The 24483-nt window shown below is 41.8% G+C and overlaps 2 protein-coding genes across 26 annotated transcripts in view; one reads left to right on the top strand and one right to left on the bottom strand.

The window, feature by feature from the left end:
* The window catches only part of NEK10 (NIMA related kinase 10), a 225778-nt gene that overhangs the window by 24768 nt on the left and 176527 nt on the right, over positions 1-24483 (top strand). For 15 of the 17 annotated variants that reach the window (XR_009611993.3, XR_009611995.3, XM_060638485.3 and 12 more), the window contains 6 exons: positions 8905-8989; positions 17034-17075; positions 18420-18498; positions 19612-19679; positions 21373-21452; positions 22847-22933. Coding sequence is in view for 15 of the 17 variants with exons in the window: in XM_060638485.3 (XP_060494468.3) it covers positions 8905-8989; positions 17034-17075; positions 18420-18498; positions 19612-19679; positions 21373-21452; positions 22847-22933 (441 nt within the window). In the remaining 2 variants the exon portion in view is untranslated. The remainder of the gene's footprint in view (positions 1-8904; positions 8990-17033; positions 17076-18419; positions 18499-19611; positions 19680-21372; positions 21453-22846; positions 22934-24483) is intronic. The other 2 variants (XM_060638495.3, XM_060638496.3) reach the window with 1 other exon arrangement.
* LOC144612796 (uncharacterized) lies at positions 3-24483 on the bottom strand. 9 transcript variants are annotated; one of them, XR_013549898.2, is made up of 7 exons: positions 23651-24473; positions 22393-22472; positions 17240-17288; positions 5586-5822; positions 2999-3089; positions 2381-2613; positions 3-857 (listed from the first exon to the last, which is right to left on the bottom strand). XR_013549898.2 is itself a non-coding variant. In XM_078432416.2 (5 exons), exons 1-4 carry the CDS (start codon positions 23658-23660, stop codon positions 3005-3007), a joined length of 381 nt encoding a protein of 126 aa, XP_078288542.1. In that variant the 5' UTR covers positions 23661-24473; the 3' UTR covers positions 2266-2613; positions 2999-3004. The 9 variants fall into 9 exon arrangements, 2 of the variants coding, with proteins under 2 accessions (XP_078288542.1, XP_078288541.1); XR_013549897.2 differs by lacking the exon at positions 3-857 and adding an exon at positions 1411-1841; XR_013549900.2 differs by lacking the exons at positions 3-857; positions 22393-22472 and adding an exon at positions 16540-16751 and having other exon boundaries at positions 2261-2613; positions 17174-17288; positions 23651-24483.

Below are 24483 nucleotides of genomic sequence, written 5' to 3'. Positions count from 1 at the left end.
ACCAACAATTTACACATGAATAGCATATCTTATATATCTTATTTCTAGCATATGGTTTGAAGGAGTTTATGAGATTGGATACAACATCCTTAAAGGATAAAACAGAGCAAATATCATTTAGAAGGAGGCAAATGAATAGGCATTGCAAGTGATCTCATTAAAATCACTCTGATTAAATACTGAATTTTGCCAAATTTTGTGACAGATGAGGTAAAATGGGAAAACACCCATGTTACACTGTTTTTCTTATTTTCCTTACTATGAATTTGGATACTCAGGAGTTTACTGCCAGGGTCCTTATGAAACAGACACTGCGTAACCCCCTGGCCAACATCCTCATGGTACACTTTTTCAGTTGATACAAGGACTGATTAAATGGGCTGCCCCAGCTTTGACCTTGGGGAAAGGATGAATGTGTACCCCCCAGTACAGCCCAATGATGATGTTTCTTCTTGGGACCAAGTTAAATGTTCCCTCTATTGATCTTCATTGCACTTAACACAAGTGCAGTGTTGGAACTATGGGGAGGGTTAGCAAGACCTATTTCTGTCTCACAAACATCAGGCGTCTTCAGTGAGCCATTGACTAGTGCTGGATTGTAGTCAGGACTGAATTTTCTATTCATTCTGGGCTGCTTGAAGTGAGAGCTGGTTATGTTGCTGCTAGTTATGAAGGTGGCTCCCAGCATTGTTACATGGATAGGACCTTGCCTTCTACTCTTCCCTGGAGGCCCAGGCTCTCTCCTGACAAGCAGCGGCTGAAAGGATGCCTATAAAGAACCGTGAATCTTCTGCATCGCTTTGTGACTCGATTGAGATATCTGAATTCTGCCCCAGTGAGATGGGAAAAAATTACTCCTGTTGGAAAATAGAAGAAATATTAAGAATTTAATGTCTTGAGCAAGATAAGACTTTGACTTGGTCCAGTGCAATAGCTGACTTTAAATAGAACAGTATCCCGGTGCGTCCTCCATGATGAATCAGCTACAAAACATGCCTAAGTGGCAGCCTAACAATTTGATCTTTAGAAGGGGCTTATTTGGTATTAAATATTCAAGGGTTGGACAGTGGCTGCCAAATACATTTGTTTAGTTTAAAGCAATCCAGGTTTGGGACTGCATCTATTATGTCTTTGTACCTGATTTAAGCAGAGGATTATAGGACGGGTTCAGATGATACAAAAAGCCTAAAATCTTTATCGTGGCTATGGAATCGGGTCCCTGCTCAGTTCTTGACAGTATACTCAGATTGTTGAAAGATTAATGAACACTACAAAGGCCCTGAAATTGCCCTGAACTGTTTTCTCCCTGAGCTCGAACAGAGTACAACGATGGTTAGTAGCAGAATAATTATGCCTGAAATGGTATTAGGAAATGACATTCTTTAATTCATTGTGAAGACGGCTATCATGGACTGTTCAACGGATGTCTCATAGACCATTTATTGGGTCAGTACTTTGAGGAAGGAAGAATACTTGCAGAATTAAAGATGTGAGAGATGTCACTGTGTCCCCACTCTGAGGGCACTAGATGCAAAATTGTTAGGGAAACTAATTGGGCAAGGGTTGGCATCCAACAGTTGAAAAGATCTTAACAATTCTGAAGTTAAGAGATCTCTTGTCAGGACCTTTTCAAATTCTTAGTGATTAATGAGGCATCTTAGATTGGATGGAATTACTGGCTTGCAACATGAGTAGTCCCTGGAAATCTTCAAACTAGGAAGAGATGATTATAGATCTCTTTGCCTTCATAGTACGAGAAGGAATTTAGGAATGTTGAACATCAAGGGCATCCTTTTATGTCATCCTTTGGCTGCTGATGGATTGTTACGTTCAGTTCTATTCTAAAAGCAAGGTTGGGTCAAAGATGGCTTAAGTGTAAAGGTCTTCCATTGTTCCTCACCCCATATGACCTTGCTAAGATAGTCAGAATTACCTCCCCCCCCCCCCCCCCCTCTAAATTTAGACTTACAGAAGAATTACATCTCAGGGACTTTTCTGGTATAGCTTCCTATCCTATTTCTTTGCCAACATCAGATTTAATGTTGGCTGGAAAGCTTGGATTCAATGCATTTGAATACATTTGTATATCTACTGTGTGCAAGGAAGAGAGGGAATAAGCATTGGGGAAGGAAGAGAGGCTGAAAATACAAAGATGAATAAAACACATGATCCCTTTCTTCTAGGGACTCAGCATCTACTCTGGTCAGCAAAACAATTATCCACTATCCCAATACAAGGGAAAATATGGTGGATATAAACTATTTATATTATTACAACTAAAGACTGGGGGAGATTGAGGGGTGTGGACTTTGGTCTTTGGTCCAATTCAGGCTGTAGACGAGATTGGACACATTCAGGATGTTATGCCATTCAATTTTACCCTGAGGATATAGCTGATTGGAATTTTGTGTCACGTGTGGAGTGTGAGCCCTTCCACGTCTTCTGTCAGTTTATGCCCCAGTGATGCTGTTCTTATTGTTGTTCTATTTCATTCTTCCCCACTGCAGTCTTCCTCTAAACCATACTTCTAGATACTTCCTTTCTGGGTGCATTTCCCAAGATTGGCCTATGATTACTCCCTTGTTCTCAGAAGTGAAGATTGCGAGGCGGCATCTGAAATGAGATGGGAGTTGTTAATCCAGGGTCAGATAAGGTAACACAGTAAGCACTGCAGACACCTCGTGGTACATCTCAGAGGGCAAGTGAAAGAAGCATCCCTGAAGCTGAGGTTACTCCTGGTTACACATGGTCACAAATCTTGACTCATGGCAGAGTACAAAAGCAAATTTTGATCTTCCAACTTTTCATTCAGCCATAATGTCATCTATTGGAGAGTCTAGTTGGAAAATAAATCCACCCCCTTTCCATTTCACCTGCCTGTCCAGGAAAGTACAAAGGGTGCTGGGTATCCAAGACCAGGTTGTTATGAGGTTGCATAGGAAAGAAAAAGTTGTCACAACATTGGCATATCCTCTAATTAACTACTTATAAAATTGACCTCTACTCAAGGATCTCTTCTGTGTATCTGTTCCTCTGAGCTCCCTCTTTGTTGGTCCATTCCTTGCTGATTGCCAGATGATGTGCAGATCCTGTAATACAGTGCAAATATAACATAGTTTTTCTTGTGAAATGAACTTGCAAATGTGGCTAAAGATGTAGAATATCCTGACGATACTAAAAAAATAATTATAGTGCCGAGCTGTTGGAATCTGGCTAATGAGGCGCCAGCATAATTAGACCACTGACAAATTGAAGAAGGGGCATTAACGAGGACAATGACAAGGTGGGACTTCAAAAAAGTGCATTTGGACCACAAAGGTTAGGAGAGGCCTTTAGGAAAAATTGATGACTCTTTCTAATATATTTGCAAAAATGAACCTCTTTATGCTGCCGAAGTCAAAAGTGAATTCAAGGATGTTGGATCATGTTATGTGATTGGTCAGAAAAAGTGTGCCCCAAAATGTCAGCAGAATCCGTTTTTGCTTTGTTCTAGTTATTAGGGCAGAGTTGCGGTTATAACTTAAATTTTGTGAAATGTAAAATAAAATATATCTTAGTTTATTTTTTAAGATAAGATTTTCCTTGCAATTTGCTCCCTGCTATTTAATATGTTTGGTGTTATTTTGAAGTGGGTTCACTTAGCTGGTCTCTTCCTGGTATGATTATTCTACAATTGCCAGAATATTGCAACTTTTGAGGAAGTAAGTATATATACCAGGTTCTGCCATTTCAGTTAAAAGAGAACCACCTGATCCATTTAGCATGACTTTTTTGCTCCAAAAATGCAATCACTTTTCTAATAAGAACAAGTTGGTGTCCTTATTATTTTACATCCCGTTTTCTGAAATATCTACTGTAAATGTGGCATATTTTGGAAATAGATTGCAAAAATCAATCACTTGGATATCCACCAGGTATGAAATTAAAATGTTCTAGCCTTTCCAGGAAAGCACTGCTTGTTCTTGGGCCACATGCAACCACTGGAACAAATTTTAACGTGGCCAAACCAATAAATGACAGCTTCCCATTAGTACATGACCTTCTGAGAGCCAGGCAGTGACTTCCAGACACAGTCTAGAGACCACATTTCCATGGCTAAAATCAGCCAATCCCCAAACACTTGGAGAGCTTTGCTCTGACAGACTGTGCCTTATAAGTTGTATATAATTACTCTCAATTCATCTTTTGTTTTACCTAGTGATTAGTGGACTTTTTCTTCTTTGGAGATCTTGAAGCTAACATGCCTAAAACAGGACTTTTGATTTTTCTTGCTCAACTTGCCCTCCCTCAGCTTTATTCTTCCCCACCTATTGCCTGGTCCAAACTGCCATCATCTCTTACTTGGACAATTGCAGTAAGTTTACTTGGTTCCCTGCTTTGATCCCCAATTCCCTATACTGTTCTCAATACTGCCACCTAAAGGATCCTTTCAAAAATCTGTTGGATCATACTAGTTCTCTGCTTGGAGCCTTTTAGTGGCTTTCCAGAATAAAAATTCCAAAGTCCCTATTCTTATTCTCCAAAGACCTACAGATCTGGCTCCTGCCATCTGTCCGACTTCAGCTCCTAATACCTTGTCTTGGCTCACTTTGCTTCAGCCCGACGGACTTCCTTACTATTGCTTGCACAAACAATCACACTCCTGCTCAGGGACTATATACTTAACTCTTCTGCTGTTCTGACCTAGACTCACTCTTCACTTCACTTGGATGCTAATCTGCCCAGAGAACCCTTCTCTGACTTCCCTAAAATAATATCCCCTGGACTGTCTAAACCCTTAAACTTTCTTGTCCTCCATTATACACCACCTCGTATAAATTTTTATTTGTTTGCTTTTATTATTGCTCTTCTCCCTTTAGAAGGTCAGCTCCATGAACACAAGTCCACGGTTTTGTCCTTTGCCTTACCCTGGGCATGTAACCATGCCTGGCTACCAGTAGGTGATGAGTAAATATTTGAAAAAATTCTACCTCTGAAACTTCCATCAACTGTGTAGAAGAAACACATATAGGCAGTCCCTTCTGCTCAATATCTCTCTGACTTTAGGGACTAGCATAACCCATTGGATGGACTTCCGGTTGGGCGCATATTTGGGGCTAAATTTAGTGGGAAACACAAAGAAAGAAGAAAGACCCGCTATGAATACTGGAATAAGCCGGTAAAGATGCGTTGAGTATTCATTTGTAGTTAATTTCTTCACGCATACTTTTTTTTTCTTCTAAGTCTTACCACGGCTATTTGGATGTGAATTTTACTTTTCTAACATCTCTCCCCCTCCAAAAAGAATACAGGGCTCTGTTGTATGAATGCGAGATAATGTTTATTTTGAAACAGGCTTGATTGAATTTCTCCACTCTTAAATTTTGAGTCGGAGGTGGAAGTGTTGTTGTTGTTGTTGTTGTTGTTTTGTGTATTAATGGAAGAGGCGGTTTAAATGACACGTCACCATGAAGATGCCGCTTATTCTGAGGGAGAAAGAGAGCGAAGCGTGGTACGAATGAGGACTAGGGTGAACCTCTGGCTTGTGCATCCGTCCCTGGGTTCAGCTGACCTCAGACCATTTGGCTGTCCTGTGTGGTATTTACCTTCCAATACCGCAGCTTCGTGACTGCTTTTTACGTGGAGCTCTCACATCACATACGGGTTTCTTCCACCGTGCAAGACGGTGAAGGCCCTGCGACCACATTTCAGTTGCTGTGTTGCCCGTGCCACTTTTCCTTCCCGTTTTGTACTGAAAGCGGAGCGTGATGCTGAAAGCGATGTGGCAGGTGGTCATGGGCAAAGGCCGTGGGAGCTGATCACGCTGTTCTGTATTAATAGTCCTGTGAAAGAAGTGGCAAAAGTTCAGTCACAAGAGGGGATAAATATTTGCCCGCTCATGAATCCGCTGCTGTGCGGCGGCTATATTGGGACATACCCTCCAGGGAAACGCTGTCTTTGCAGACAGACAGCTTTTTCAGAGCTGCCCCAGAGGACCCCCGGCTGCTGTGCTGAACATTCCTGCTCCCACAGTGTACGTGTTGGAGAGTCACTGTCCCTGCAGTCACCCCCGCCTGTGGGACCTGGAGTGGTGCTGGGGCGGGGAGGGACCCAGGAGTCAGGCCCCAGCTCTGCTCTCCTGTGCAGCCTTGGGCCAGCCTCTGGGTTCCTCCGGGCTGCAGTTGCTGGCTCAATACAATGAGAGCACCCGTCTTTATGGCCTGCCGCTATTATTCTCTGTAATTCTCTGGTTGCACTAAGTCGTGTGTTTCCTAGTCCCCCACCTCTTGGCAAACAGAGATATATATCATCTTACAGAACACGCCATTCCTCTTGAATACCAGGGCTCCATCCCATGTGCTGCGTCCTTGTGGGGGGTTAGGGGCTGGGAGCCAAGGAAGGAACAACTGCTCCTTCAGAGGTCAGCGCTCAGAGAGCAGAAGCCAGAGGACTCAGACACCAGGAATTCTATTTACATTTATAACAGCAGAGGCCAGAATCACGTAGAAATATTAATAGCTTTGGGCTTTAGTCCCAAAATTGCAAAACAAAAAATGCCGTTTGCTTGGAACAGAACCTTTAACTCAGACTTTTCTGGAACTCTTCATTTATTTCTATTCCTTCAATAATAATAAGTTTAAAAAGCCTATCCTGGCATATTTTTTTTTTTCTTTTTTATAGGGGGGAGGAAATAGGGGAAAAAAAGCTTTTTGTATTTATTTTAATATGAAAAACGTTGCAAACGTCATGACTTTTCCTCATGAAGATTGTATATAGTTAACAGGAAAAATACCAGTGCACACATATTTATAGCTTGAATCACCTCTTGATATGTCTCATGGCTTTTCCTCTTAAATAATGAAAAGCAATCAGCATTAAACCTCATTAGGTTTTTAGCAGCTGTTGCAACTTGATCATTATTTCTTTTAGGTCTTTGGGATGTCGGATCTCTGCACTCCAGTTCAGGCTCCGTGCTATCTTTAGCTGACCCCAGCACCTGAAGGGGAAAGTAGTCATGTGCCCTCTCCCTATTTATAAAGATTAGAGGTATTCTGTCTGAAATAAGAGTCTCAGAATAAGTGTCCCCATAGGTGATTGTTTTAAATTCAAAGCGCATTTCAAATTTGCAGTATTTTCCTCAACGCAGGGAAGTCGGGATGAACGATGGCACGGACTTGGCTAACTGTGCCTGGCTGGCGGCACCGGCATGGGTTGAGTCCTGCCTTTATTCTCAGAAACTGAGCTTTGCCTCCGTAGCAAAGGTGTCGCTGTCATGGTGCCTGGGCGAGAGGAGGGCCAGGGTTTGATGGTGGGTGTGGTGGGCAGCTCCTGCCGGGAGCCCTGGTGATGGCGGGGAGAGCAGTTCTCAGCCAGTGATGCTTTTGGGACGTCTTGTTCAGCCTCTGTCTGTAGCCAGGCCTCTGTGGGGTGGGGTTGGGGGGGTTGGGGGGTGCTCTAACCTATCAGGAGCTCTCAGACATCCCTGGGAATATAAGAACATGGGAAAAGCATATTTGCCAACTTCCTTCTGGAAGGAATAGTGAGGGGTTTGGGGTGGAGCGGAAGGGGGTAGGGTGGGGCGTGACACCTCCAGTGGCAGTGACCGTAGATGTTCGTCCTGCCTTTGAGGAGGGTCGGTCTCGTGCACTCACGTTTGAGATGTGCAGGTTTGGGAGCAGAGCTGAATTTCTCAGGACCGTGGAGGAGATGAAGCTGTATTCTACCACCAATGCTAAGGATTAATATGAGGCAGGCCAGGCAAGGGTTGGCTTGGGACCTTAGCTTAAGCAAATGTTCCACTTGACCGAGGGGCAGACCTTTAAAGTATCCTAACCTTGCTGGATGCATAAGTAACCCAGCTGTGGGGGTGGGAGAAGTTATGTGGCTTCTAGTCTGGAACAGCTTTCCTTATCTTCCTCAGTTTTTCTTGGCTAACTATGGAATAACAGACACTCTTTGTTTTAGTGTTTTGTTAACATTTGCACCAAGCACCACTGTCGGGCTAGCTTAGAGGACCGTGTGAGACAGTGTTGGCTGAGAGGGTGCCCGTGCTTGTCTTTGCCCTTCTCCTTCGTGCTCCCCACTCTCCATGGTCTCCCCTGAGATTACATCCTTAGCCATTCACCTGTACACCAACCTTCATCTCAGGGTCTGCTTCTGGGGAAACTGATCCAAGGAAATGCTTTTTCACGGTGTTCCCCAAACTGCCCACCAAAGTGCCCTGGAGGCTACAGAGCACCCCCAGGGTGTCATGGAGTATTTGAAATTTTCAAGGAGAAGAACGCTATGCAATATCTGTCAGATACAGTGCCAACTGCTCAAGGTGCTGTATGATTTCCATATTAAGATTGGGCTACCTTCCTTTCGATGATGGCGTATGTTTCTGAAGCTGGGTTTTCCATGGTTGTTACGATAAAAAGCAAGTACGAGGTGAAAAGCAGGTGGAAGAGGAGAAGGTGGTGGTATCCAATATGATCACAAGGCTTGAGAATTTGTTTAGTGTTTACAGGAGCACACACACCATTAGTAAGTATATGTGCTTAAGAATGAAATAAAAATATTTTTCTTAAAATGTATGCGTATAATTTTTTCAAATGGATCCTAGGTTATTAGGGCATAAGTTCTTGTTAAGTCAAATTTAATTATTGGAACTTTTAGCTATTTCTTTTGGTCAGGCGCTGCCCCTCAGTCAGCAAGGGCAGTACGAACCAAATGATGATGGCAGTTTTTATGCATTTCACGCTAACATGGATTGAGTGTTCAGGTACCAAATAATAGTCCTTGTTGTAGATTATGCTCGAAATAAACTAATGCTATTCCTTTGTGTGTCCCTTATTGTCCTGCACTGTTTTGTGTTGTTCATGAACTGTCACACTGGCCTCTTCAACACGGGCAAACATGCTTTCTCTTGTTTTCTTCTTTCAGAGAGTGGGTTAATCGAGCCCCATCTATTCACTTTCTGAGAGTATTAATCTGTCTGAGACTACTAATGAGGGATCCATGTTATCAGGTTGGTTGGAAAAAATAAAGGTAGTTTTTACTTGTTATGAAGATGAAGTAAAGATCTGGGATCGTGTTAGCTTTTTTTTTTTTTTTCCTGTCTCACAACTCAATAGCTTTCAAATTTAGGAGGTATCTCAACTGCTATTTAAAAAGATATGAGAAACAATTTAATAGGGACAAACAAATCTGTATGTTTCTGCTGTATTAACTATGGTATTAAGTGGATGGGACTTCTGGCGTATGTTTAAACCATTGGCAGTTCAGGCCACACCTTTGAGTGTGTTCAAGGCTAAGCAGCTCCCTAGGTCAAAGTCAGCAGTGACAAGTGGGGGCCTTCTCAGGGAGTTCCCGAGGCAGCCTGTGGGAAAGGCAGAGGCTGCAGTTTTAGCAGCTGCTCCAGAGTCCGGGCCCTTGCCCACACCGAAGTTGGAGGTGAGCACGGGACCTGCCGCTGGTCTCCGATGAGGGTTGCGAGGCCGAGAAACTTTCCCCCCTCTCACTAGTTACTGGAGTGTGCTGCTGCTTCTAGTTTAGTGTTTCTTGAATTTTAACGTGCACAGGAATCCACTGGGAATCTTGTAAACACCGATTCTGATTCAGCAGGTACACACTGAGGCCCGAGTCTCTGCGTTTCTGTGAAGCTTCCAGAGGACGCCAATGCCACTGGTCCATGGCCCACACGTTGCACAGCAAGGACTCAGTGCTTTAGCAGTGAGGCTCTAAAAAACAAGCTTCCCTAACATTTCACCCAGACCTTCAAAATTATTTCTTCTAGTATCGGCTGGTAGACAGCTGCTTCCATAAAGCAGCAGTTCTCAAACATCTGTGTGTCAGAAACACATGGATGACCTACAGATCGCTAGGGGCCATCCCCACAGTTGGTCGTTCAGTAGGTTTGGGGAGGGCTGGAAAATCTGCTCTTCTAGTAAGTTCCCAGGTGAAGCTGATGCTTCTTGTCAGGGAACCACAGTTTGAGAACCACTGTTCCAAAGCCTCAAGATCGCTTATTTAGTCATTGTTACTGCTTGCCAATGTTAAATATTTAGAACGTACCTATTCTAAATACGTGCTTCGGTGTTTTCACAGATTTTTTTCCCCCCTAAGAAGCATCTCCTTTACACCCTGTCCTGATGAGCTACTAGGAAGCTCAGACCACTCCAAAGATCTTTTAATTTGGACTTGGTTTTACTGATGAATTGTTTGCGTCGGAATGCGTTTCTCTTCATTACCCCAATAACCATCTTTTCCAACCTTGGCACTTAAAAAAAGCGTTTCGTACTAGTCAGCTACAGAGCCCGCTCTGATTTGAGTCTTCTAGGATTCTTGGTGGTGCCACCTGTTTCCTTTAGACGAATCACCACTTCTTCGTTCTGTATTCTAAGCTGGCCTTGTGCTATTATAGTTTAGTGAGCCCTTTGACTGTGTGACTCAGGGCATTGTCCAAATGGCTTTCTGTCCTGGTTGCTCAGAGTTTTTTTGGGAAGACAGCATCCTTTTTTTTTCCCATGACCAGCCGTACAGAACTATGCATTCCATGTATTTCTGAAGGGCCGTTTGCAATTCTGTGTGCAGTGTATGTAATAACAGTGGACCACATGTTCCATTTTGCCCGGGTCAGTCCCAGTATGTGTTCCTTGTTCCCACTTAATTATTAATAACATCTCCTTTCACTCTCATGAAGGTAGGTTTTTAGCAGGGGCTCTAATTTTCTGACTTATAGAAGTTAGCAAAGTATTTGCCTCAGAGATTTTCTGTTTGTTTAGAAAATTGATGACCGTTGTGTCCTACTCTGCTGATCTCCATCAAAGTATTGCCTTTCTTAGTCTAGTTCTTGATGGATCGGGACAGGGTTGATTGCCCTGCTCTCTCCAGGAAAGAATTCAGTGACCTCATTGTTTATGGGATTTTGTGACTAAACACATATTGAAATGAAGTCCTTCCCCGATTTCTAGTCTTTCCATAGAAGGGTATTCTCTCTGAATATCTCCTCCTGGCACTCTTTCCACAAAGAAGAGCGTGTGCTCAGGCGGTTGTTGAACATCTTGAGTTGCCAAGAATTGTTGGCCGAAGTCACAAAGCTTTGCTGGGGTTTACTGTAATTTATGCCAGTTAATCTCAGCGAGGCTTCATCCTTGCTAGGCATTCCTTTCCTCGCTTGTTGAGTCTGTGCCGTAGGATCCACAGTGGCTGTTCCAAACCCTGTCCGCTTCTCATACTCCGATCCCCTCCTGACCCTGTCATCCTCACCAAATTACAGCATTGTCTGCTTTCTGGGAAAACCAAAGCCATTCCAGTGGGAACTCTCTTATTATCTCTTCTTTGTTGCTTGAAATATTAGGGTTACCTTGAAGCTTTATGTTCTTCTTGTCTCAGAAGAAATATCCCTCCTCCTTGCCAAGGCTTACCCATCTATCTATTCTCTTCATTTCTATGTCAGTGTCTCCCTTTCTATTTTCTATTATTGTAAAAATCTCCTCTCCTGGACCCAGATGTCCCTTCGAATCTTCACCTTCCCTTCATTACTACATTTCTTGAGAGGTCAGGCTATATCTCTTGAACCCACTTCCTCTCTGTCAGAACTGATGGGCTGTATTGCTTTCACACTGAATTCTTGTGAACAGGGTTCTCCCTGGAAGCCATGTTTCAGTCAGCATCCGTTGATCCAGAGGTTGCAAACTGGTAGCTCAGAGATTGGATCTTGCCTGCCAGAGACTTCAGTATATGCTTAACGGAGACTCCAGCAAGAAAAAAACTGGAAGGAATGAAAGAGAAGCCATTTTGAAAATATGGAGTGCTTAGGGTTGTTCGCAATTAAAGGGAGACACGTGGTCTGAGGTTTCAAGTATGTTAGGAATCCCAAGCAGGATACAGAGAAATGGCCACCTGGACTTTACTGTGAAGCCGTAGTACATTGCTTACCGAGGATGAAGTGAAAATCTTAAAAGCTCCTAAGTACAATTATCTTAGCAACCACAGTAAAAAGATGGGCAGGCTGAGTGACCTTATCCCAGCACCTGCATTTCTCAACTCCCTTAGCAGCCCACAGGCTTCACCGCATTTTCCGTTTGTCTCCACCGCTCCCAGGAGGCCATAGCTCTTCCTTAGCACTTTGTGTTTTTCTGTATTACTGCTCTTTTTCTTGACCCTGCCTTCCTAAATGTTAACCTTCCCAAAGTTCTTTATTTTTTCAAGTTTATTTATTTTGAGAGAGAGAAAGAGAGAGCGAGCAGGGGAGGGGCAGAAAGGGAGGGAGAGAGATAATCCCAGGTAGGCTCTGTACTATCAGCAAAGAGCCCAACAATGCGGGGCTTGATCCCACGAACTGCGAGATGGTGACCTGAGCCAAAACCAAGAGCCGGAGGCTTAACCGACTGAGCAACCCAGGCGCCCCATCCAAAGTTCTTTTCTTTCATCATCTTCTCCCCTATCTCCCATGCTCTTGGCTTCAACTATCGTTGTTGGCATTGTTGTTTTTTTGCTTACAAGTACATACCTCCAGTCTCCGACTTTTCTCTTCATGTAAGTCACAAATTTCCAGGAGTATTTTGGACGGCCATATGGATGACACAATAGTGTAATTGTTCTCAAAGTGCGATTTGGGGACGGCTTATGGATCTCTGAAACCCTTTCAGGGATTCTATCAGGCCAAAAATATCTTAAAAATAATGCCACGGTGTTGTTTGACTTTTCACACTCACTGTCTTACATATATGAGTGGCGTTCTCCAGAGGCTCTGGGATGCGTGAAAATGTCACAGCTCCGATGGCCGATGGAACGTGTGCTTGTCTACTCCTCCTGTGTTTTAAAATGTTCGCACTTTTAACTTGTAATATGATAAGTAGATATACCCCACATAAACAGAACTCTTTGAGGTTCTCAGTAACTTCTAAGAGTGTGAAGGAACACAGAGACCAAAGAGTTTGAGAAGCACTGTGGTGGTGCATTCCACTCAGTAACTTTAAAATGGAGCTCTTTGATCCTTCCTCTCACCTTGAACCTTCAGAAGCAACTCTTAATCCTTTTAATGGCGCTACCTTGCTTCCAGACTCCAAGGTAGGAAACTTTAAAACATCTCTTATATTTTCTTCTTACTTATCCCCTACAAATAGAACCTACCAAGGTTTTCAAGAGTACTGCTATTCCATCTCGAAAGATAAGATGCCAGCACATAGAGGGGCCGAAAATCAAGACCCAGAAATGAGCAGTGCGGAACCACTGTTGAGTTTAAGCAGAGGAGTAAAGTGATCACATTTGTGATTCACTGTTAAGGGCTCACTGCAGTGTGCTCGACATTGATTTGGTTGCTGATTAGGTGTAGGATGAGAGCATCCAACGTCACTGACATTTTCGGCCATTGCAAAAATAGTGGTGCATAACAACATCTATTTTGGTGTTGCACTGTGCTCCCTTTTTAAAGAACATACTCTTTATCTGTATTATATTATTGTATCACTTTTTTAAAAAAAGGAAAACCTCAGGGAATAGAACATGGACATTTGTTCACATACTGCACATTGGACTGCAGGTCAGATTGACTTGGGGACTTTCTCCAGGTCATTGGGTTCAGAAGTACAGAAGCCAGTCTTGTGACTCTGTGGCTTGTGAGCAGGGAGAAAATGCTGAGATCTGACAGGGCACGAGGGAGGTGTTGCTGTCATCCAAGTGTGCGGTCATATTTGCTTCTCCGGTTAGTAGTCAGAACCGTTAAGCCCAGGTATGCGCATGCGTAACTTGTGGTTCTGGTTTGCTGCAGCTGACGCTCTCAGGTTAGAGCAATCCCATTGGTATGACCAAACGAAATATAGGGAGGACCCTGATTCTGTGAGCCATCTCCTAGCCTTGCTCCAGTCTCCATAGGAGCATGGGGGGCCGAAGCGGGGAGTGTTTATTTTGTAAATGAAGGGCAAATTCTTGAGTATGTAACAACAACATTCCCAGAGAGTGACAGACCCTCTCTCTCTTTCCTGTACGTCATAACAGTGCTTCTCCAATGGTGATCCACGGGAGTTAATACATATTCAGTGAAAAGAAGTGTGCTTCAATTAATGATGTTTGGGAAAAACTGCACTCAGTTCTCCCATTGGAGGCTTATAATGCATGGCGGGATGTTCAAAGCTCTGAGGGGCCCTATGATAAAACCAATTGTCAAACTCTGTTTAAAGTATTATTTTACAAGCTAATTTGAATTTGGCCATGAAATTATTACTATTTTTTAAATAGAATGTCTAATGCTACCCACTGCACAGAATAAAAGGGTTATTCCCAGAATAGAGTTTGGGACTTAGTCCCAAATTGTTAATACTAATTATTGGATTGATATGTTACTTGTCAAGGTAAAAACTTAAAAACGACCATGACCATGACCAATCATTTAAACATTATTCTCTCCCGTGGTGTCTTCTCACTTCCAAGCCTCGAATTTAAATCTCCTTCAAGTCAACAACTCCCAGATTTTAATCTTTTGCTCTCACGTCATTTCCCATGGTCTTTTGTACTTTTCTCAAGTGAATATCCCAGCAGTAGCTCACTCAGTATGTCCCAAATCGAGTCTTCTCTGACCTAGACTAGACTCTTCCCGTCTCCTTCCTTATGTCTGTTAGTATCTGCCACCCCTTAGTCCCCAGGCTCAAATAGGTGCTGTCTTCTACTTTGTCCCCTTTCTTCTAGCATGTCTTCGTGTTTACTTGATCACACGACTTCACGGACTATCTCTGCCTCTCCATTCTCCTTCCCACTGTCACCGCCAACCAACTGGGCTTCTAGGTGGCATTCTTTCCCTTTCTGGTTCATTCAAAAACCAGAAGGAAGTCCCCACAGCTGATTTCTTTCTTTCTTTCTTTTTTTTTTTCGTCAGAGAGCATGAGCTGGGGAGGGGCACAGAGAGAAGGGGACAGAGGATCTGTAGCGGGCTCTGTGCTGACAGGCTGACAGCAGCAGGTCCGATGCGGGGCTCAAACTCATGAACCATGAGATCATGACTTGAGCCGAAGTTGGACGCTCAACCAACTGAGCCACCCAGGTGCCCCCTCACAGCTGATTCTAATCATCCCTTGTTCACACATTTTCGTCAGATGTCATGGCCCTCATGACAGAGGTCACATTCAGACTCACATCTAAGCCCTCCCACAGTTTGGTCCCACCTGGCTTTCCTGACATTATTCCGTGATTCCTTCATGGAATCACCGAAGTGCTTCTCCTGATGTTCTTTCTGCACAACTTCCATGCGCCTTTGGACCTACTGTGCAAATCTCCCTGGTTTTCCCCAATTTCTTCTCAGCAACTCTATCCATCCTTCTATGCCCTTTCAGGGGCTACCATCCTTAAGACATTTTCCTTAGTCCTCCCGGCAGGATAGTATGTGTTCCTCCTGGAGCATCATAGCACTTCATGTATAAGTGTTTTATAACGCTTTCCAAATTCTGTCTTGAGTGCCAGTTACTTGTATATCTAGCATATGCTTGCCTAAAGCTCAGTGCAGCAGGCCTCGGTCATCTTCACTGCATATTTGTGTCCCCTTCAGAGCCTAACACAGGGCTTTTATGTAATAAGAATGAAAAAAAATTGTTGAACAAACATAAGGAGTTTTATGTGTTATTTTTACATGTATAAAATATTCTGCCATAACTAGGAATAATGTGTACAATATTCTGTTTTTTAATTGCAGCTCTTCTACAGTAAAAACAATGATGAAAATTCAAATTAGTAGGCAGTCACAGAACTACTTTTTTTTTTTTTTTTTAGAGAAAGAGAAAGAGAGGGCACATGAGTGGGGGAGGGACAGAAGGGAGAAGGAGAGGGACAATCTTAAGCAGGCTCGATGTTCAGTGTGGAGCCCAGTGTGGGGCTCGAATCGACAACCCTGGGATTATGACCTGAGCCAAAATCAAGAGGTGGTTGCTCAACCAGCTGAGCCACCCAGGCACCCCACAAAACTATTTTAAATTGAGTTATAAGTGTGGCTTCATAGTTAATTGAAACATGGGTATGTTTAGTGTTTCCAAATTCACTTCACATTGAATAAGGAAACCTTGACAAGGAGGCCTGAAGAATCTGAGCCTTTTGTTCAGCCTGCCCACTCAGTTGGCTTCATGGTGGAACTAGATTGTTCTTCCCCACACTTGAGCACTCATCACCATGCACGTCCAACAGAACTGGAATGATGGCTAATATTTGTATTTCAAACGACTTCCTTGTATGCATGTTAAGGAAAGAGATGCCAGTATAAATAAACAGGTTAGGGCCACTTGAAACACATTTGCCTGAAGATGAATGTCAATATGGATGATAGGAAAGCATTTGCTGTTAGTAGAGTTCCAAGCTGGCCCTTCTCACACCTGCAGCCTCACACCCCGGTCTCCCCCAATTACCACTTTTAGAATAGTTTCATGAAATGCCTTCTCACTGGGAATTGGATTTAAAGACCTGCATCAGGAGACACTTACGATGATTATGCTTACCTTTGTTTAGAGTCAGGGTTTAATAAGGCCATTATCCTCTCCATTTTAAGGAGGAGTCCCATAGAGCAGTGCTTGCCAACTTTTACTGTTTGTGGATTACCTGGGAATCTGTGGAGATTCAGAGTGTAATTCAGCAGGAGATTCTATACTCCTTACTAGCTCCTCTGTAAGGCTGATGCTGCTGTCTGTGGACCACACTAGGCAGAGGCCCACAGGAAGGTCCTGGGAACTTGGTGATGCTGGATTCCATTCCTATCCAGGCTGGCCACTTAGGCAAAGTGGCTTACCTTTCTGGGTCTTGGTTGTCCTAATCTGCAATGTGAGGAGGGTGAAGGGAACGATATCTAACAGTCCTTTCCAGCTGTAATATTTTATGATGACATGAGAGGAAATAGAAAGAATGAGGAGTCAGGCTGAAGGTCTTATTAAGAGTTTGTCTTAAATGTGGTGCAAATAGCAAACATTGAGTTTATGTTAGAATGTGGACCTTCAAAAAATAATTATGTCTCATGATTTAATCAAGAAATTGCATGTAAAATAACCTTGCCCTCCACCCTCATCTTTTGTGTATGTTCTGTTGTTTTGTTTTATTAGGAGATACTCCATAGCTTGGGCGGGATTGAAAACCTAGCGCAGGTAAGATTCCTTTGTGGTGGCTCGTCTTGCCTTTCCATTTCACGCCATGGCTCGGGGCGAGGATTACGTAGGTGTGTGACAGCAGATGGCTTTCCTACCTTAGGCTGCCGGCCAAGGGGAGGAGCAGGCAGGGTGGATAAGTGTGCGTATGGCAGGATACTCACAGAGCAGGAAGGGACCCATGACATTTTGTTCCAGGTGATTTTACCCAGCCTGCCGAAACAAGAAAGTTCTATAAAAGGTCACATGTCTTTAATTAGTAATGAAAAGAAATAGGTGTTGGCTGGCAGGACCAAATCCTCAGCATTGCACATACCAGATGAGGGGAGAAGATATTGGTTATGAAGATGCTTATCATTTTTCCACAAAAAAAGAATTCTCGTGCTCACTGAAATATTTCCAAATACATGACAATGTGAGGAATGGTTTTAACTTCACTTAGTTTTCTGCTTTTGTAGCTACTGGGGGAAGGCGAACAGGTAACTGTATATGTTGAGCCAGTTAAATGTTTGGGTTTATTAGTATGATAAAACAAAATTTTCTAGGCAGGGCATTGGGTTGGAACAGCCCATTCTCCTAAAACCTATGGCATGTACAGAAAGAATGATTTTCATAATAAACCAATGGCCCTGCAAACTCATTCCATATTAATGGAAGATTAAATTTAATGGCAGTTTAATGCTAAACCTATCTTATTTTATTATATTTTCATTCCTGGGAAATTGCTACATCATGTCTAGTTTTTATTTTTAAGATTTGTCTTTTAATTGGCTGGGGGCTTACCTCATTTAATGGCATAGTCTTTCATAAAATCATATTCTAAAGGATCCTCTTATCCACCTTCATTTCCCTTGTAATATTAGAAATCTATGTGTGTTACTCTGAGCCTATTTCTTATTATAATCAATTATCTACAGTGAGGGATTATCAGACTACCCCCTACCCATTTTATTCTGATTATTGGTATATGGGGTATGACGGTTGTGTGTGTGTGTGTGTGTGTGTATACATATACATATACATATACATATACATATACATATACATATACATATACATGCATATGTATGGTATTTGGAGGCAAATTACACCATGAACTTAGTTACGAGTCATTTGAGGACTTTTGAGAGTTTACATAATCTTTCCATGGTCCCTCCCTGAAATTCAGGGCATGCAAGAGAAGGTGAAGAATCTAGAAACTCAAGCTACCTTTTGCCCTTAAGTGAACCTGGCCCAGGGACCCGAGTATTATTTGGTGTATCTGTTGTGCCATCTACAGCCCATTTTCAGAAGTACACATCTTGTCCTTCATCTGCTCTCTTGTTGGTTTGGTCCCTCCTGCAGTACATGGAGATCGTGGCCAATGAGTACCTCGGCTATGGGGAAGACCAGCACAGTGTGGACAAGCTGGTCAATATGACATGTAAGTGTTGTCGCAGGGACACAGCAACTTTCCTGATTTGCTAGAATGAGCAGGATGGTCTTTTCAGCAGGAAAAAGGGTACTTGGAATGCTCATGAGTCTACCCATCCACAGTCATGGTATTGAGAGTCCATGTCAATAGTTCTATTTAGTGGCAAAATATACCCAGAAGGAAAACTTCAGATCACAACTCTTACCTTGAAAAGCCCAGTTTCGGGTGGAAGATTTTCAGTGAGTACAGGCCTACATTAATGCAACAGAGACTTCCGTAATGGCAGATTTGGGTAAAAATATTTTTTGCTTTCTTTGATGTCTATTAAAATGTCATAGGCTATTCAGTTTTCATCTATAAAATTGGGTTAATACTAATAATACCTACCTCATAAAATTTAAAACATCGTGCACATAAAAAAAGAAAGAAAAAGACCCTGCTGTAATGATGATAATGTGAAATCATTGGTCTGTGGGTGTGGCACTCAATCTTCTCTCTTTGGAAGGCCCCACCTTCCATCCTCTCCAGGTTTGACGATCTGTAGGCCCCCTGTTGTTGTTGGGTGCTGGCCCATTTTCTTTGTGTGAATGGTCTAATTTACAGTGTTTGTTTCCACGGCAGCACACTGATTCTCAGTTAAAGGGAGAAGAGAGTATGTCACAAGCCCTCGGCACCAGGAAGTTTCTTTGAGAACAGCTGTTCTCTTCAGCTGGGGAACCTTGCTGTGGCCATCACCTTCACTGGCCTCCCCCCTCCTCTTTATGCTTGAAATCTTTATAGGGGGGAATCTTTGAAGAGTAGGTTTCACTTTGAACTTTTAGAGGACCCTGTTTAGGACCTTAAGGGGAAGGAGATGTTTGCCTTTTTTGTTGTCTCCATATTTATTGTTATAATACTAAGATATAATAATTATTAGTTGAGCTTAAGAGGTAATTCTCAGAATTCAAAAGAAAAGAAACCAAAAAACTCTGTTCCTTCTCCCTCCATTGTTTCTTTTGTGTTATCTGTCTTCCCATTTGCCCTTCCTCTGCTTGCCCTTCCGGTAATTCAGACCTGAGTTTCTATGAATACTGCTGCCTTTAAGCACCGAATCCCTCTTTCAGCTATTTCCTTTCTTTATAGATATTTTTCAAAAACTTGCTGCTGTCAAAGACCAAAGAGAATGGGTCACCACAAGTGGAGCCCACAAGGTGAGCAGTCCCAGAAGGAGTGAACACTTCAGCTCCATATGTCAGTGGATTGCTGCTGAATTTGAGAGCCCCATGATCAAGTTTCTTATAATTATAGTTCACAAAATCTACCCTAGAATTGTACATCTCTGCCAACCCTTTTATATTCTTTATTAGCCTAAGGAGCATATATAGAAATAACAAGCAGGTTTCCTGAAACTCTTTTTTTTTCTTTTTCCTATGCCACTTAAGAACAACCAAGTTCATTGTTTTATTTAAATGTTGCTTGAGAAACCCTGGCTATATATATATATATAAACTTACCCTAGGTGTGTGTTAACAAGTGAACAAATAAAGCGTACGTACACATCTAAATACATTCCATATGGCACATGGGGTTATATTTGTTTGAACCGTATGAAATGGTCATGTCTATATGCCAATTTCATATGGTTCAACTTTATAATCAGATGGCATAGTATTACAGGCATCTGGATCGAATATGCATTTCAAGATAAATGAATGCAGGTTTAATTAAAACAGACTAAATTTATATTTATAGTAAAACTGTTTAGGTGGGAGCTGCCTACAGCCAAGTTCTAATAATCTGTTGAGTTGTCATATCCCAGGAGGTTACTTCCTAGCATGTACCAGAGCAAGGTTGCCTAAAACGTGTTCACACATGCTGCCCATATTGTAGGAGATGATTCTGGGTGATATACAAGTCAACACTTTTCATTTTGATAGCCACATATATTTCACCGATACTATCACTGAGAATTTAAGGAACATTTTGAGTAGCATTATGGAGGATATGGCAAAAATTGTGGAAGTGATATTTCAGGGACTGAAGTTTGGGGACATTCTATTAGAAGGTAGAGAAAAAAGTGAGAGAAGAATAAGAGGAGGGGATGAGAGAAATGAAGATAATGATAGCTTCATAAAAACACGAATGAAATCATAAAGGGGAAAAATTGGCATAAAAGAAACCCAAATCTCCTCATCAGTTGTTGCACGGCTTACACCTCTGGCCTGCAGTGTGTTTGGGGGTGTAATTTTGGGGGACTCTGAGTTCTAAAAGTCTCTGGGGAAGGGGACCTCAGAAGAGGCAACTGATAATGTACAGACCTGCAGCTAAATCATGTTACTGAGGATGATGCTTGGAAGCATCGATTCATGCTCTTTCAACATCAGTTAGAAATCTCAGAGGCAAATGGAGTGCTTGCTAATGTTGATATACCTTACTTAGTTTGGGGGGGGGGGGGCGGGGAAGAGAGTTTTCAATAGGTTGGTGAAAAATATTTCCTCAGTTTGGAAAGAGGCTACCGTAAAGCCTGGTTCAGAATGAGCTCCCGATGACTGGTTGCTACCAGTATTGTGGTTTCTATTATTACTCTCTCTACTTCTCCTTGGGGAGAGATCAGAAGAGGCAGAGCAGACCTCCTGGGCACATGAAAATAGAGGGAAGAGTGAGACCTTTGGCCGTGTAGCTTGGTGGCTTTGGCTTCCTGCCCCGGGTAAGGAGTGGCTACAAGGAACTTGTCCTGAGTCTCAAAGCAGGAAGGGGCCCTACCCCCTGGAAGAGCTGCGTGTGGTGAATGTTTAATAAAACTCCTCTTGAGGTTAAGCTCAATGATCTTTGAAAGAAACATTATACCACCCAAGAAGCTTGTAGCACTTACGCAATGAAACTTTCTTTTACTTCATTTTTCAGACATTAGTAAATTTACTTGGTGCCCGAGATACTAATGTTTTGCTGGGTGCCCTTCTGGCTCTGGCTAGTTTAGCTGAAAGGTAAGTGTATTTTACTGTACTTTTCAGTTTCACTGCTGTAGCAGTTTAGGTGGGAGAGATGGAAAATAGATCAGTTTCTCTAGTTGCTTACCTACTTCGTTATAATTTGTGAAAAATAAGCATGGAATAGCATTAATATATAGAAGAGGATCCTGGATGAAAAAGTATCATTTTAAAACTTAAGATGGAAAGGAAAATCCCACTTTAAATTTTTTTTTCATTTTTTCCTAACCAGAAATACTTACCTAGTCTTTTATCCAACCCTCAGATACTTCCACTTTCAAAATTACCACAATTTTTCTTTGACAACTAAATCTCCCCAACCTTAAAAAACATTCTCTCCTATGTATTTATTTTAACATCTAAAACATTTTCAAACATTTTTACCCTTAATACAATTCTGGGTAGCATGTTCCCTTTATAGATATCATGATCAGTTTAAGTAAAAGTGCTTTAAATATATTTTTGTGCCAATAAGTGGATCAATGCTTTTTTCTTTTTCTTTTTTTAAACTTTATAAGGAATAATTGACTACTCTCATTACATATGTTTAAAGTACACAACATGATGATTTAATATACCTTATATATGTGGAATGATTATCACGCTCACGACAATTAATACACTCATCACATCACCTACTTAACTCTGTGTGTGTGTGTGTGTGTGTGTGTGTGTGTAGTAATTACACTTGAAATCTGCTCTCATCAGCTGTCAAGTGTACAATATCACACTATTAACTATAGTGTCCATGCTCTACATTAGATCTTCAGTATTCATTCTTTTCATTACTGTAAGTTTGTACCCTTTAACCTGTATTTCCCCCTCCTTCTAGCTAGTTGCATCTGGCAACTATTCACCATTTCAATCTCTGTTTCTGTGTCATCAGGTCTTTAATTTTTGTTTTATATCCCATGTATCACTGATATATAGTAGTTACCTTTCTCCATCTGGCTTACTTTACTTAGCATAACTCCTTCCAGGTTTATCCATGTTGTCACAAATGGCAGAATTTCATTCCTTTTTATAGACAGACAATAGTATTCAATTATATACATTACATACAACACACACACACACACACACACACACACACCTGTATAGGTCATTTTTATATCTTGGCTACTGTGAATAATGCCTATTATTACTTTTTTATGAACAGCATATGATTCTTTTTGGAGAAAGGGAATTATGTTATCATCATACTGTTATTAAACAAATTTGAATTTATGACATATGACATTTATTGAATGTGGGAATTTGATGTAGCCCTAGCCCATGGAGCTATATTGCTTTTTGTTTCTCCTCCTGAGATAATATGAGAACTGGGGTATTAGACAAATGGATATGGTAAAGTATGTCTTTAGTAATTACTAATAGTTTTTAATTTGTAGTCCAGAATGTAGGGAGAAGATAAGTGAACTCAACATTGTAGAAAATCTGCTGATGATTTTACATGAATATGACTTGCTTTCCAAAAGGTAGGATTGCTAATAGGGAAAAGACAATACCATAGTTGATGAAAATTATTATAATCATTTTTATGATGTCCTGTTATTTACATTGTTAACTGAAGTTATGAGTCACCTTGACATTTATTTTCTCTTAAAGTTTTTATAAATAAATTAGAACAGAGAGGGTATATTGATTTATCTTTGGTTTTGCACCACTTCTGGATCTGGGCAAAGAATCAAATTATGTAAGTCTTAACAATTACATCCTTAATATTTTTGTTTATTGATTTTTTTTTTTTTTTTTTACATCCTGTGCCTTTAAGGAAAGAAACTCTGAGGTGGCTCTATTTTTAGTAATTTCAGATTATATGTTGAATAAATTATTAGATCACTAAAATCTATTTTGCTTAAGTCAAGTAAAATACATTAAGATAGCTACCGACTTGTTTCATGACCACCTGTTATTATAACTCTAAACAGAACCGAAAATGCATTCATTTTCACTTGAACTTACATATTGCTCTGAAGAATTACTGTATCCAGATAGTTATTGGGTAGTTTTTAAATGGAGTTGCAACATACATTATCTGATACTTAGTTAAGTAAGTCATAATTTTCTCAAGAAGTAAAGCAGGTAACAGACATCAAATAATGAAGTCCTGACACGTAACCATAGTAAACCGCCTTGAATCTTTCTTCTCAGTTTCACCCTCTTTTCCAAACTATACTGACAGAGTTGCTTACCTGAGCCCATTGCTAGGAAACAGCCTCTGCCCAGATGTTAGAATGCCAGAGATGAACAGGATAGAGTGTGTAGTGTGGGAGAGAGGACGGGCGTGCAGGTCAGTGGTTTCACCATTGTGCTGTAAGTGGTGTGGTTGATGGGTTCACAGGACACCGTGGGAACAGAGAGGAGAAGCTCCCAGTCAGAGCCAGGGGTCATGCCAAGTTTCCGGAAGGAAGACGGAGTTATCTAGGCAAAGGGAGAGAACAAGTGAAAACAGAATGTGCTCCCACATGGAGGCATGAAATGGTCTTTGTTCGAGGCAGTGCATGGTTGGGCACAGCTGGAACAGAGTGCAAGAGGGAAAGTGCCAGAAAACTAGACAGTTAATCTTGAGTTAAAAATATAGCTAATTTTTATCCAGCTCTCTATATGCCAGGCCCTGCTCTAAGTGCTTTTGTGTGTTAACTCATTTGATCGGCACAATGACCCTGTCAATTTCCATATTTTATAGAGGAAGCAGCAAGATGCCTTTAGCCAGGCCCCTGTGGGCTCTTTGTGCCGAATAAGAGTGTGGTTTTTATCTGTGAACATTATGGGGACTCCCAGGAAGATTTTAAGCATGATCAGATTCATTTTGGGGGAAGATTACTCTGGTGGCAGTGTGTAGGGTGTGTGACGTGGGGAATGTAGCCACACAATGAGCTCCACTGAGAACAAGGAGGGAACGTTTGGTGTGGAAAGTTTGAGGAGATGAGGAATACCATTTGCCAAAAAACATATGTTCTGAATGTCGGAGCACAAAAGTTTGGAAGGGATTGGAGCTGTGAGAAATTGGCTCAGGGGAAAGGAA

The sequence above is a fragment of the Panthera onca genome, chromosome C2, assembly GCF_046562875.1.
Source record: "Panthera onca isolate mPanOnc1 chromosome C2, mPanOnc1 haplotype 2, whole genome shotgun sequence".
NCBI classification, from domain to species: Eukaryota; Metazoa; Chordata; class Mammalia; order Carnivora; family Felidae; genus Panthera; species Panthera onca.
Note: the sequence above shows the minus strand (reverse complement) of the source record. Positions and strands in the feature narration are given on the sequence as shown.

Coding starts and splice junctions, on each gene's coding strand:
- LOC144612796 (XM_078432415.1), bottom strand. CDS start 16,501: ATGGGACTCCTCCTTAAAATGGAGAGGATAATGGCCTTATTAAACCCT. Junction 5,823..16,439: donor AACCCTGACTCTAAACAAAG/GTAAGCATAATC, acceptor CTTCTTTCACAG/GACTATTAATACAGAACAGC. Junction 3,090..5,585: donor CGAAGCTGCGGTATTGGAAG/GTAAATACCACA, acceptor ACTGTATTACAG/GATCTGCACATCATCTGGCA.